Source organism: Bufo gargarizans, chromosome 10 (assembly GCF_014858855.1).
Source record: "Bufo gargarizans isolate SCDJY-AF-19 chromosome 10, ASM1485885v1, whole genome shotgun sequence".
NCBI lineage: Eukaryota > Metazoa > Chordata > Amphibia > Anura > Bufonidae > Bufo > Bufo gargarizans.
Window position 1 is genome coordinate 44,415,474 of NC_058089.1, and position 15,662 is coordinate 44,431,135.

Below are 15,662 nucleotides of genomic sequence, written 5' to 3' on the forward strand. Positions count from 1 at the left end.
GCACGCCCCACCGCTGATCAACTTCGGATGGTTGATCAGCGAGTTTGAATTTAAAAAAAAATCTAATTTTTGGGCCTTTTTTATTTTTTTGTCTGTAAGGTTTAGGGTAAGTTCCCGAACACCCGTCCCCACACACACCAAATAAAGTTTATCACACACACACACTCCCCTATGGCCTGCCGGATGTTCTAGGCGGCATATGCCCAGCTTGCCTCCGAGTCCGAGAGCCCCAGTGAGGACGATGATAACCCCACTTTCCTTTTGTCATCCGCGTCCTCCTCATCATCTAGCAATGATGATGAGACCCCAAGGCGGCGGAGACGCCGCCAGGTGGAGCAAGGAGACCGCCATGCTAGGGACCCTGTGGCCCACACTAGTACGAGAAGGTCTGGGGCTCGTACTAGTTTTCCGGCCCACCAGTTAAGACCACCGGAGCCCCCTACCGGTGAACTTGTCTGGTATACCCCAGAGCGTTTTGAGCCCGTGATTCCTGATTTTGTAGGCCAACCAGGAATCCAGATTTCCACAGTGGGCTTCACTGAATGCGACTACTTTAGTCTTTTTTTCAGTGACCCCTTTGTGAATCTGATGTTGGAGCAGACGAACCTGTACGCCCCACAGTTCATTGCTCAACATCCGGGCTCCTTTTTGGCTAGGCCTGGTGGCTGGACTCCGGTCTGTGTAGCCAAGATGAGGACGTTTTGGGGCCTCGTGCTGCATATGGGCCTAGTCAAGAAACCTAGTGTCAGGCATTACTGGAGTGGGGACATCCTCTACCAGACCCCACTTTACAATTATGCAGATAATGCAGCATGTCCCCCCCAAGGTGATCCTGCCTATGACCGCCTGTACCAAATCAGGTCGGTCATCGATCACTTTGGGGCCAAATTTGTGCAGGTTTATGTACCTGGAAGGGAAGTCGCGGTTGATGAGTCTCTCATTGCTTTCAAGGGGAGACTCATTATCCGCCAGTATGTTCCCTCTAAGCGGGCGAGGTATGGCGTGAAGCTGTACAAACTTTGTGAGAGTACCTCAGGGTGCACTTACAAGTTTCGTGTGTACGAGGGGCGAGATTCCCGTATTTAACCCCCAGAAGGTTCCCCCAATCTGGGTGTTAGCGGGAAACTTGTGTGGGACCTTATGCACCCACTGCTAGATAAGGGTTACCACCTTTGTGTGGATAACTTTTATACTAGTATCCCCTTGTTCCAGTCTCTCGCCGCCAGATCCACGTTCGCTGAAAAATCAACGCGGCCTCCCTGCCCACCCCCTCCAGGTACCTATCCCTAGGGGTGCGACCCGTGCACTTACCAGTGGAAACCTGTTGCTGGTCAGGTATAAGGACAAGAGGGAATGTCCTTGTACTGTCCACAATTCACGGTAACGGCATCACCCCTGTCCCTGTGCGAGGTACCGCAGCAACGGTCCTCAAGCCTGATTGCATCGTCGACTACAATCGATATATGGGAGGAGTTGATCTCCCTGATCAAGTCCTCAAGCCATATAACGCCATGCGCAAAACCCGGGCATGGTATAAAAAAGTTGCGGTCTACTTGGTACAGGTTGCCTTGTACAACTCTTTTGTGCTGTCCCGGAGCGCTGGCAACACAGGGACATTCCTTCAGTTCTATGAGGCAGTCCTCAAAGACCTGATCTTTTCTGACCGGGAAAGAGCAGGCCGGAGTACCTCGGGAACTGGAGGCGCCCAGATCGTCCCTGGCCAACACTTTCCAGGTGTGGTCCCCCATACTGGAAAGAAGGGCGGACCCAAAAAAGGTGCAGAGTGTGTCACAAGAGGGGGATACGGAAGGACACCACTACTCAATGTGACACGTGACCCGATCATCCGGGCCTCTGCGTTATTGGTTGCTTCAAGGAGTACCACACTTCCATGGAGTACTAAATTTATGTTCCCCTTCCCCATTTTAGCCACTGACAATCGGATATAAAACTATGGGGATACTAGTATAAAAGTTATCCACGAACAGGTGGTAAGCCTTATCTAGCAGTGGGTGCATAAGGTCCCACACAAGTTTCCCGCTAACACCCAGATTGGGGGAACCTTCTGGGGGTTAAATACGGGAATCTCGCCCCTCGTACACACCAAACTTGTAAGTGCACCCTGAGGTACTCTCACAAAGTTTGTACAGCTTCATGCCATACCTCGCCCGCTTAGAGGGAACATACTGGCGGATAATGAGTCTCCCCTTGAAAGCAATGAGAGACTCATCAACCGCGACTTCCCTTCCAGGTACATAAACCTGCACAAATTTGGCCCCAAAGTGATCGATGACCGACCTGATTTGGTACAGGCGGTCATAGGCAGGATCACCTTGGGGGGGACATGCTGCATTATCTGCATAATTGTAAAGTGGGGTCTGGTAGAGGATGTCCCCACTCCAGTAATGCCTGACACTAGGTTTCTTGACTAGGCCCATATGCAGCACGAGGCCCCAAAACGTCCTCATCTTGGCTACACAGACCGGAGTTCAGCCACCGGGCCTAGCCAAAAAGGAGCCCGGATGTTGAGCAATGAACTGTGGGGCGTGCAGGTTCGTCTGCTCCAACATCAGATTCACAAAGGGGTCACTGAAAAAAAGACTAAAGTAGTCGCATTCAGTGAAGCCCACTGTGGAAATCTGGATTCCTGGTTGGCCTACAAAATCAGGAATCACGGGCTCAAAACGCTCTGGGGTATACCAGACAAGTTCACCGGTAGGGGGCTCCGGTGGTCTTAACTGGTGGGCCGGAAAACTAGTACGAGCCCCAGACCTTCTCGTACTAGTGTGGGCCACAGGGTCCCTATATGGCGGTCTCCTTGCTCCACCTGGCGGCGTCTCCGCCGCCTTGGGGTCTCATCATCAAAAGGAAAGACGCGGATGACAAAAGGAAAGTGGGGTTATCCTCGTCCTCACTGGGGCTCTCGGACTCGGAGGCAAGCTGGGCATATGCCGCCTAGAACATCCGGCAGGCCATAGGGGAGTGTGTGTGTGTGATAAACTTTATTTGGTGTGTGTGGGGACGGGTGTTCGGGAACTTACCCTAAACCTTACAGACAAAAAAATAAAAAAGGCCCAAAAATTAGATTTTTTTTTTAAATTCAAACTCGCTGATCAACCATCCGAAGTTGATCAGCGGTGGGGCGTGCGATGCGCTAACAGTGACGCTAAGAGTCCCGGCCACAGTCAGCGTACGCAGAAAAAAAAATATAATATGCTTGTGCCCCAAAAAAAGTTGTGAAAGGGGGCGGGAGGGGGGGCAAGCTGCAGCACACCTGGGGGGTCTAGAGTCAGGGTTAAAAACATGGGGTGGAAAGTGGGAGGGGTTTTATCAAATCAAGCACGCAATATCTCGGAAACCAAAGCGGTGCAAACGTTAATTTTTGCAGCACAAACCAGCACAAATGCAGCACAAACGAATGGTGTATTTATTTTAGAAATTTTAAAACATGGGGTGGAAAGTGGGCGGGGTTTCAGCAAATCAAGCGCGCAATATCTCGGAAACCAAAGCGGCGCAAACGTTCATTTTTGCAGCACAAACCAGCACAAATGCAGCACAAACGAATGGTGTATTTATTTTTGAAATTTAAAAATATGGGGTGGAAAGTGGGCGGGGCTTCAGCAAATCGAGCGCAATATCTCGGAAACCAAAGCGGCGCAAACGTTAATTTTTGCAGCACAAACCAGCACAAACGCAGCACAAACGAATGGTGTATTTCTTTTTGAAATTTAAAAACATGGGGTGGAAAGTGGGCGGGGTTTCAGCAAATCAAGCGCGCAATATCTCGGAAATCAAAGCGGCGCAAACGTTCATTTTTGCAGCACAAACCAGCACAAATGCAGCACAAACGAATGGTGTATTTTTTTTAGAAATTTAAGAACATGGGGTGGAAAATGGGCGGGGCTTCATAAAAATCTAACGCGCAATATCTCAGGAACCGAACCGGCACAAACGTTCATTTTTGCGGCACAAACCAGCACAAACGCAGCACAAACGAATGGTGTATTTATTTTTAAAATTTAAGAACATGGGGTGCCAACTTCACACAGGTTAAACTTGAATTATATTAATTATAAAATTGAATTACATTAATGTAATTGAAGTTTGCTGTGTATTTTTCATTGCAGGAAGTAATCCAACAAGGGAAAAGCAAAAGCAAAATTTTATTACATTAATGACAAAACCGAGTTACAGTAAACCTTGGTGACCATCAGTACACCTTTTCACAGTGGCCTATTAAATGCTGCTCGGCTCTGCAGTGTAGTGGAGAGCAAGAGCTCGGCTCGCGCATGACAGCCGGACTCCAGACACACTGATCCCAGCCGTTTAACCCCTTTAGAAGCTGTGGTCAATAGTGACCCCATGGTTTCAGTTGGAGGGGGCTCCATCCGTCAGCCATTGGCGCGCCAGCAAGTGAGATTGTGGGGTGCAGATGTCTTCACAATGCCGCTGGGGGCCTAATGAAGGACTCCAGGCCTATCCATTGTGTATGCGTACTGAAAATGTGCCTGCCAGTTTCTACTGACAGCATAATGCATTGTACCACATAAGCGGTAAATGCTTTCCAAACGTCTTATGTACCCCAAAATGGCAACAATAAAAACTACAAGTCGTCCTGGAAAAATCATGCCCTAACACAGCTCCGTAGAAAAAAGAATTATTGTGCAAAAGTAGTAAAGAAAAACTTTATATATTTGGTATCGCTATAATCGTACTAACCCAGAGCATAATATTATTATGTTATTTATTACGCAAAGTGAATGTTGCAAAATTTACGTCTAAACTCAGTGGAGGTATTTCTTTTTTTCCCATCATCCCCCAGAAAGAGTTAATAACAGTTAATCAATGAGTTATGTGTAATCCAAAATTGTGCCATTAAAAAAATTATTGTCCTGCAAAAAACAAGCCCTCATACGGCTACATCAATGGAAAAATAAAGTTATAGCTGTTGAAACACGACAATGAAAAAAAGATTCTTGGTCACTAAAGCCTCATTCACACGTCAGTCTTCGGTCAGTGATTTCCAGCAGTGACTGTGAGCCAAAACCTGGATTGGAGCCTCCACAGACGTAAGGTATAAGGGAAAGATCTGCACCTGTTCTGTGTTTAGAGCCGCACCTGGTTTTGTGGAAAGAATAGGCATTTCTACAATGGGCCTTCCGTTCCGCAAATTGCGGAAGGCACGCGGATGGCTTCTGTTTTTTGCGGATCCGTGGTTTGCGGACCGCAAAAAATGAAACTGTCGTGTGCATGAGGCCTAAGGATTACATGACTACAGTTTAGATATAAGGACTGCTGTGAGCAGGGCCAGGTGTATTGGGAGTCACTATTTACACAGGGATACTGTTATGGGGGGGATCTGTGGATGACACATATATAGCATAAGATGCTATATATGTGTCATCCACAGATGCCCCCATAACAGTGCGTCATCCACAGATGCCCCCCATAACAGTGCGTCATCCACAGATGCCCCCCATAACAGTGCGTCATCCACAGATGCCCCCCATAACAGTGCGTCATCCACAGATGCCCCCATAACAGTGCGTCATCCACAGATGCCCCCCATAACAGTGCGTCATCCACAGATGCCCCCCATAACAGTGCGTCATCCACAGATGCCCCCCATAACAGTGCGTCATCCACAGATGCCCCCCATAACAGTGCGTCATCCACAGATGCCCCCATAACAGTGCGTCATCCACAGATGCCCCCATAACAGTGCGTCATCCACAGATGCCCCCCCATAACAGTGCGTCATCCACAGATGCCCCCCATAACAGTGCGTCATCCACAGATGCCCCCCATAACAGTGCGTCATCCACAGATGCCCCCCATAACAGTGCGTCATCCACAGATGCCCCCCATAACAGTGCGTCATCCACAGATGCCCCCCATAACAGTGCGTCATCCACAGATGCCCCCCATAACAGTGCGTCATCCACAGATGCCCCTTTTGCTCCTAATTCATGCATAAAAAAGACTCTCCTACATAAAAAGGCCAAAAAAAACAAACCACACTACCAGAATTAGTCTAAAACTGAAAATGCCTCAAAAACTGGCGCACTTTTGTTAGTAAATGTGCCTAAAAAAAAACAATGTGTTTCTGGCATTGAGCATGCTCACCAGAGTCTGGTCTAAAATCAGTCTGGTAACTGCCTATGTAGTCTTTACAGATAAATTATACCTTTTAAAAAAAAAAAAAAATTGGGTTAAAACGCAGTGCATTTTCATTAGTTTTTTTAAAAAGCAACACCAAAGCAATGTGTAACCCTATCCTTACCAGCCAAACTGTATGGCTGTTAACAGTAAGAGACTTGCAGTCTGTATGGCCTAAGGGTTGTGTCTGCACCATGGCTGTGTATCCACTTCTGGGCCCATCCTAACTTTTAGTACTGATTCGTATTGCAGTAAACTGATTACATGCCCCGGGTATTTCATTGCACACGGACGGTCATGGATGAATAGTATGTGTTACACATTGACAGCTGCCTTTCACTCTTTTACAGGTTTTTCTTCCCTTTCTTTATCGGACCAGATGAGTCTCTTGCAGAGCGTCTGGATGGAGGTTCTCCTCTTGGGGGTCGTGTTCCGCTCCCTTCCTTATGAAGATGAAGTTGTGTTTGCTGAGGATTTTGTCTTGGATGAGGAATCCTCACATTCTGCCCGTCTGTCTGACCTCTGCTCCTGCGTTCTTCATCTGGTGCGCAAGTATCGGGCCTTGCGTGTGGAAAGAGAGGAATATGTCATGTTAAAAGCCCTCACCCTTACAAATTCAGGTCTGTTATTATGTGCCTTGCTTTACCATCTAGATGGGGCTACCAGTTGTGTTGGTCTTTTGTCTAGTATCGTTCACATGTGTTAGTAGTTCTATTGCTGGAAATGCCAGCACTGAAATTATTCTGAGATGTATAATTAAAACCAGTCATACATAGTCTCTATTATTTCCTAACATGATTATGGGGCAGCCATCTTGCCTGAGCTGCTGTTAACAGCATTTTGAGATATGCTTTATAGCGGCCACATGAAGCATAGGAACCTGTTGTGTGGAGATTACTCACTAACCTTGCATGGGATAATGTGGGCAGACTGCTGGAGAAAGAGAGCAGTGACCATCACCTGTGGTGAATAGTGTGATATCTGTAGGTAGTTGTTACCTATCATTGTTTCTCAGCAGTCATCTCATTACAATCTCTAGAGAACAGGCAGAGTCAGCCCATTGTGAGGCTCAGTGGTCAGAGTAAAACCTGCATACTCCTTTACTACTGTCAGAGAGTGCTGTAAACCCTGATCATGCAGTAGATATAAAATAATGCAACAAGTATTCTGTTCTTTACCACCATAGATTTTTAGTATTCACAGTAATATATATATATTTTTTCTTCTTTTCTCCATAGACTCTGTGCACATTGAAGACCCAGATGCAGTTTTACGTCTCCGTGATGCGCTACAAGAAGCACTTAGTGAATATGAATCAAGTCGCCACCCTGAAGAACCCTGTCGTGATGGGAAATTGCTTCTTACACTCCCCTTACTACGCCAGACTGCTGGCAGGGTCCTCCAACACTTCCATGCCCTACGAGAAGAAGGGACTGTCCCTATGCACAAGCTTTTCCTAGAGATGCTAGAAGCCATGATGGATTAAGATCGAAGAAATCCCATGTACTTTCCTTGTAAATGACCCAAGGAATGCAAGCTGGGGCTACATAATGAATGTATAGGACATGCAAACCAAGTAATTTTATTTTAATGCACACATTCTTCCTCTAATACATTATAGACTGATAAGGAAGATACCCCAGATTTGGTGCAGGCATGTATGCAATATGAAATGGATATACATGGACATTATCAAACATAGCAAGAAGCTATGTGGCATCAAAGTGTTAGGTATTTTTTATTTAATTTTGCAAACGGCGGGTATCCTATGGTAGAATAAGCCATAGGAAGAAATGCTGGGTGTCCTTCCATCCCTCAAACATATTCTTGAGCCATAACCTTCTCCCATGAGCAAGCAATAGGACACGTCACACCATTACAAGGCATTCGGGAAGGCCTTTCACTTTTTTCACGTTTTGTTATGTTGCGGCCTTTTGCTAAAAAAAAATAAAAAACTGGTTTCCCCCCATTAATCTACACTCTGTACCCCATAATGAGAAAGCGCAAACAGTATTTTAGGCTACTTTCACACTAGCGTTCGGGTTTCCGTTCGTGAGCTCCGTTTGAAGGAGCTCACGAGCGGACCCGAACGCAGCCGTCCAGCCCTGATGCAGTCTGAATGGAGGCGGATCCGCTCAGACTGCATCAGTCTGGCGGCGTTCAGCCTCCGCTCCGCTCGCCTCCGCACGGACAGGCGGACAGCTGAACGCTGCTTGCAGCGTTCGGGTGTCCGCCTGGCCGTGCGGAGGCGTGCGGATCCGTCCAGACTTACAATGTAAGTCAATGGGGACGGATCCGTTTGAAGATGCCACAATGTGGCTCAATCTTCAAGCGGATCCGGCCCCCATTGACTTTACATTGAAAGTCTGGACGGATCCGTCCCAGGCTATTTTCACACTTAGCTTTTTTTTGCTAATATAATGCAGACGGATCCGTTCTGAACGGAGCCTCCGTCTGCATTATTATGAGCGGATCCGTTCAGAACGGATCCGCCCGAACGCTAGTGTGAAAGTAGCCTTAGGAAGGTTTGCACATTTATTTTTAAAAAAATAATTATGTTTTCGCTTGGACATAAGTATTCAGACCCTTTCTATGACACTTAAAATTTTAGCTCTTGGGGCCTCACATTTCTCTTGATCATCTTTCAGATGTTTCTACACCTTGGTTGGAGGCCACCTGTGGTGAATTCAGTTAGTTGGGTATGATTTGGAAAGACACAGCCCTGTCCATAAAAGGACTCACAGCCATGTGGAAGAACTGCCTGTAGAGCTCAGAGACAGGATTGTGTGGAGGCACAGATCTGAAGAAGGGTACGAAATAATTTCTGCTGCACTGGTAGATCCCCAGAGCCCAGTGGCCTCCATTATTCTTAAACGGAAAAAGTTTGGAACAACCAGGGCTCTTCCTAGAGCTGGGCGCCCCACCAAACTGAGTAATTAGCTGCATCATAACAAAATGTGAGAAAAGTGAGAGGGTCTGAAAACTTTCTGACTGCGTTACCAGTACTGGATGAGAACGTGGTGGTGTGTCCCTCTTTTTCTCTCACTGTTCAGTGTTGTGTATGACTGTACATTGGTCAATTTATTTTTCCTGTTAAAGCGTCTGTCCATGAGACAATCTCCTGTGGATGTTGGATTTGTAGTCCAGTTTGGGAATCTAATATTTATTTTCCCATGCGAGGAAACATTTTGTTCAGTTTTCAAACTCTATATAGGTAACTGCTGGTGCTGTCTGGGGTATGTCATTTAAAGGTGCACAGGTTTGCTCATGAGTAGTACTTAATATGAAAAGTACTGCTACCAGCACATATACAGTCAGGTCCATAAATATTGGGACATCAATACAATTCTAACATTTTTGGCTCTATACACCACCACAATCGATTTGAAATGAAATGAACAAGATGTGCTTTAACTGCAGACTAGCAGCTTTAATTTGAGGGTATTTACATCCAAATCAGGTGAACGGTGTAGGAATTACAACAGTTTGCATATGTGCCTCCCACTTGTTAAGGAACCAAAAGTAATGGGACAGAATAATAATCATAAATCAAACTTTCACTTTTTAATACTTGGTTGCAAATCCTTTGCAGTCAATTACAGCCTGAAGTCTGGAACGCATAGACATCAGAAGACGCTGGGTTTCATCCCTGGTGATGCTCTGCCAGGCCTCTACTGCAACTGTCTTCAGTTCCTGCTTGTTCTTGAGGCATTTTTCCTTCAGTTTTGTCTTCAGCAAGTGAAATGCATGCTCAATCGGATTCAGGTCAGGTGACTGACTTGGCCATTGCATAACATTCCACTTCTTTCCCTTAAAAAACTCTTTGGTTGCTTTTGCAGTATGCTTTGGGTCATTGTCCATCTGCACTGTGAAGCGCCGTCCAATGAGTTCTTAAGCATTTGGCTGAATATGAGCAGATAATATTGCCCGAAACACTTCAGAATTCATCCTGCTGCTTTTGTCAGCAGTCACATCACCAATAAATACAAGAGAACCAGTTACATTGGCAGCCAAACATGCCCACGCCATGACACTACCACGACCATGTTTCACTGATGAGGTGGTATGCTTAGGATCATGAGCAGTTCCTTACCTTCTCCATACTCTTCTCTTCCCATCACTCTGGTACAAGTTGATCTTGGTCTCTTTTGTCCATAGGATGTTGTTCCAGAACTGTGAAGGCTTTTTTAGATGTCGTTTGGCAAACTCTAATCTGGCCTTCCTGTTTTTGAGGCTCGCCAATGGTTTACATCTTGTGGTGAACCCTCTGTATTCACTCAGATGTTTTCCTTGGTCTTCTGGTGTTGCTGAGCTCACCGGTTCCTTCTTTTTAAAAATGTTCCAAACAGTTGTGTTGGCCACACCTAATGTTTTTGCTATCTCTCTGATGGGTTTGTTTTGTTTTTTCAGCCTATTGATGGTTTGCTTCACTGATAGTGACAGCTCTTTGGATCTCATCTTGAGAGTTGACAGCAAATTCAAATAGCACACTTGAAATGAACTCTGGACCTTTTATCTGCTCATTGTAATTGGGTTAATGAGGGAATAACACACACCTGGCCATGGAACAGCTGAGAAGTCACTTGTCCCATTACTTTTGGTCCCTTAACAAGTGGGAGACACATATGCAAACTGTTGTAATTCCTACACCGTTCACCCGATTTGGATGTAAATACCATCAATTTAAAGCTGACAGCCTGCAGTTAAAGCACATCTTGTTTGTTTCATTTCAAATCCGTTGTGGTGATGTATAGAGCCAAAAAATGTTACAATTGTCAATGTCCCAATATTTATGGACCTGACTATTTGTCCACATTCTGGTGCATTCCTTATTTAACATATACCTAAATAATAGAAATGTATTTCTGTATAGTGACCAGGTGGCGGCATGAATATTCTGCTAAACGGTCTGCTCCCCATATATTTGGAGAAGATCCTAGCGTGCTCATTAGTGGTCCCTACACACGCTGTTCATCTATAGGATCCATAATGTGTTAGTTTGAAGTGTGTTGAAAACCAAAACTGTTTTATCACAGATTATTGAGGGTCCTGTAAAAACTACACATCCTACCACTGCTTCATGTGGATGCACCTTAATATTTCAGCAGTGCAATTACAACGGTCGCCCTATGCACTTAAAATGTAATTAAACTGTGCTGCCTCTATGACACACAGGTAATTCTGAAGAGGAAGCAGTGCTGCTACCCCTCAGCTAATTGGGGAAGATGCCATGAGTCAGACCTCTGCTGTTCTGTAGGACATCAATATTAAAGGGCTTCTGTCAGCAGATGACAATGGCTGACCTGTTGCATGTGCACTTGGCAGCTGAAGGCATCGGTGTGGGTCCCATGTCCATATGAGCCTGCATTACTGAGAAAAAGGCTATTTTAATATATGCAAATGAGCCTCTGGGAGCAACGGGGGCGTTCCCTTTACTCCTAGAGGCTCTCTGCAACTGTCACACCCCCTTCACTTAGATTGACATAGCCAACTGTGATGTTTTCACTGCCTGGTCCTGTCAATCAAAGGGGAGAGGATGCAACAGTTGCAGAGAGAGCACCGTTTCTAGGTGTAATGGCAACGTCCCCGTTGCTTCTAGAGGCTCATTTGCATTAAAACATTTTTCTCAGTAATGCGGGCACAAATGAACATGGGGCAAACACAGATGCCTTCCGCTGCCAAGCGCACATGTAACAGGTCAGCCAGTGTCATAGGTACAAATCTGCTGACAGATGTCCCAAGGGGAATCGGTCACCTCAGGCAAGCCCTAATAGGTACATGGGGGTGAGTCTTGACATACAAATGACTTACTTGCCAGAGGTGGCAGATTTCCTTTAACCCACTGCACAACTCCTTTAAATAAAATTTTCAATTCTGCACTTGGGTTCCGTGGTCCTGAAAGAAAATAGAGCATGTACTAGTCTTATCTGTTTTGCAGACAAGAATAGGCAGTTCTTACAGAGGGCACAATGTACCATTTGGCCGGTATCCGTGTTTTGCGGATCCGCAATTTCAGAACCACAAAAACTGCTATGGCTGTGTGCATGAGGCCTAACGCTGAAAACACATGGGGAGATTTAGCAAAACTGGTGTAAAAGAAAACTGGCTTAGTTGCCCCATAGCAACCAATCGGATTCCACCTCTCATTTTTTTAAAAAAAAATGCATGCAGTATGGGAAAAATTTGTGTTTCTTGTGGCATTTTTATTTAATTTTTTAATAGCAAAAAACAAAACAAAAACACCAGAGCAAATTCATGTGTGGCGTGCTAAGGTCCATTGAGACACTTTGAGCAGTTACTAAATTATTGCAAACTTAGTGTTTCCCTATAAGCGCAGTTTGTAAAAAAATAAAACAAAAAAAATATTTATGCAATTGCACAACTTTTTCCTACATTAAAGGGGTAATCTGAGACTAAAAAATGCTCCCCTATACACGAGGCCCTCACACTGAATATACTTACCTGGCTCCCCGTTCCCTGCGCCATCCCCAACACCGGATGTTTTCATCCGCGCACGGGGAGAAGCTGAGGCGGCCATGCGGGGACCAGGAGCAGCGCAGGGATCCAGGTTAGGCTACTTTCACACTAGCGTTCGGGCGGATCCGTTCTGAACGGATCCGCTCATATTAATGCAGACGGAGGCTCCGTTCAGTACGGATCCGTCTGCATTAATAACTTTAAAAAAATTCGCAAGTGCGAAAGTAGCCTGCGCGGATCCGTTCAGACTTTCAATGTAAAGTCAATGGGGGACGGATCCGCTTGAAGATTGAGCCACATTGTGGCATCTTCAAACGGATCCGTCCCCATTGACTTACATTGAAAGTCTGGACGGATCCGCACGGATCCGCACGCCTCCGAACGGCCAGGCGGACACCCGAACGCTGCAAGCAGCGTTCAGCTGTCCGCCTGTCCGTGCGGAGGCGAGCGGAGTGGAGGCTGAACGCTGCCAGACTGATGCAGTCTGAGCGGATCCGCCTCCATTCAGACTGCATCAGGGCTGGACGGCTGCGTTCGGGTCCGCTCGTGAGCTCCTTCAAACGGAGCTCACGAACGGAAACCCGAACGCTAGTGTGAAAGTAGCCTAAGTATATTTAGTGCGAGGGGCATTTTTTAATCTGAGATAACCCCTTTAAGATTGTACCCATTTTTACCACTACTCAGAGGCGGACTTCACACATGCATTGCGAGTAATTAAATCTGAAGCATAAATTGTTATGCTCAGTTTCTGCTTCAGTTTCCTTAAAATCTCATCCATATTGCTGGCACTGTAACATGTATGCTACATGTGGATGTTTTTGGAAAAATGACATTTTGTCTTAACCCCGAATATTGTGGCATTTTGTTTTTTTTTTTGCATTTTTCAGGACTGTGGTGTGTGTCGCCCCCCCCCCCAAATGCAGTATGCACTAATTGTGGCTTCTCTAAAGAACCGGGGGAAAAAATTGTCACAAAAGGTTTGATCTTAAAAACACAGAAACTCTTGAATCCCCCATGCTGTTGTAGTAGTGGCTCCACTACATTAGGACCCTGCCAGGCTGTGCCCCATATTAGTAATAGTAGCGGTTGCTGCTCTGATTTCTGCACCAGGATATTGGGCTCAATAATTTCTCACTTTCGCTGCAAGTCATTGGAAATGATTTTTTATTTGAATTTAAAGGGCAACTGTCCCAGGGAAATCCTCATGGAAAGAGAAGGGAAAATAGCTAGAAAAAGGAGAGCAGAGGAACTGCACCGAGTGGCAGAAGGATTAAAAAGCATTTTTCTCCCATTAGCAGCAGCAACGGATTGGGGAGGTGTGTAATTAGCAGAGAAGCCCTACCTGGCATTGGGTCTTTGAAAGAGGATTTCTTTCCTGGTGAGTGATGCCCTTTACGGGGTTGTCTGGAAAAACCTAATTTTTGTCAGAACCAGGATGAGTTAAAATGTAAGATATTAATTACTCACCAAGCCCGTCCTGCTGCCATTCTGACGCTGCTGTCACTTTCTGGTCCTGGCTTGTCACATAGTAAATGCCCATTGAGCCAGTCACTGGGCACAGCAATGACATGTCTCAGCCAGTAATTGGCTAAATAAGCATTTTCAGGTCATTTTCCCATGTTTGGTGCCAGAACCAGGAAGTGGCGAGCAGCAGAGGGTGGGTGAGGTAAGGAGGACGCTTTATTTGTAACCCATACTGGCCCTACAGCCTCCATTGTACATGGCCACATAAATTTCAATAAGACGTATTGGTGCATGATAATGTATTAGTAATTCATGAAAGTCCAGTACATGATCAGATCTGAAGAGGACAATGTACTTTTGCTGCTAAGGACCCAATATCGATATTGGCAAGGGTGAGCAGTCCTGTGAGACCACCTCTACGGTACTATAATATACATGAAAGTGGCGATTGACCTTTTGCAGAGTATGGAGATTAGAATAGATTTATTCATATTAGGAGGACTAAGAACGGAATGGCATTGTTCCTCAGAACTGTAAGAAAAGATCCCCAAGAATTTCATGAAGAATACAAGTATTTAACAAAAAAACCATCAGATTTGAAGGGTAATTTTTAAGGCCAGACACAGACGAGCGAGTTCAGCGCAATAAACTTATTGCACGTGGCCGCATACAGCGAGCTTCTCACACTGAACTCGCTTGTCTTGTGTGGCCTAAGGGGTATCTTTGGGCAAATAATCACCTCTCCACCCACTGAACATACATCTTGGGTTTGGCTACGTGTAATTATTACTTTCTGCTCTACACTACACCAGTATTAGTGAATCCCCCTAAATGAGGGCAAAGTGCCATGACTATATAAGATGCGTCCGTCATATGTCAGCTACAAGGCTATGTACAAGGAATTTAGATGACTACTGAGGAATTGGGCTGCTCGGCCTTTTACTTTATTTGTGATTATTTTTTTCCCCCTAGAAGACAGAACATAGACCAGCAACCTATCCATACGGTGGGAATGGACCTGGTCTTCATCTTGTGATGCAGTCTTCCATGGTAGCTACACTACATTCTGCTGCTCTGCGCTCCTAGTATTCAGGGTTGGTCTCTGTATTACTAGTACTTTTGTCTGTATTTGGCACATTTGGTTCTCTATGGTCCATACTGTTATACCTCTATATTTGCTTTGCAGTTTGGTTCTTGTTACCCAATAATTGTGAGTGCTCTCTACTTCTGTATATAGCCTATAGAATAATGTGCATATGTAATATACCTCATTGCTTATAAACATTAATACAAACCAGTGTATATAATTAAGGCTCTTATGGGCCTGAACTGCAATAAACATCAGGGAGATTTCATGTTCTGCTAATCATTTGTCTATATCCATCTCTACAAATGTGGGAGTGCCGTTTATCATATGGAAATTTTTTTTCAGGCAATGCTGTATGAAAAAAAAAAGGGTACCGAACTGTTTTAGGGTTCTTGTCCCTTATAAACAGTTGCGTTGAAGACCTCTCAACCAGCTATTACCGTACTCTGTAATAATGAGGGGCAGGGACCCCAGA

The 15,662-nt window shown here is 45.4% G+C and overlaps 1 protein-coding gene across 3 annotated transcripts in view; it reads left to right on the forward strand.

Moving 5' to 3' along the window:
• The window catches only part of ESRRA (estrogen related receptor alpha), a 48,405-nt gene extending 40,165 nt beyond the window's left edge, over positions 1 to 8,240 (forward strand). For 2 of the 3 annotated variants that reach the window (XM_044270761.1, XM_044270762.1), the window contains exons 7-8: positions 6,510 to 6,779; positions 7,398 to 8,239. In XM_044270761.1, coding sequence (XP_044126696.1) covers positions 6,510 to 6,779; positions 7,398 to 7,645 — 518 coding nt within the window. In that variant the 3' untranslated portion in view covers positions 7,646 to 8,239. Of the gene's footprint in view, positions 1 to 6,509; positions 6,780 to 7,397 lie in introns of all 3 variants that reach the window. The other variant, XM_044270763.1, reaches the window with a different exon arrangement.
• The last annotated feature ends 7,422 nt before the right edge of the window (positions 8,241 to 15,662 follow it).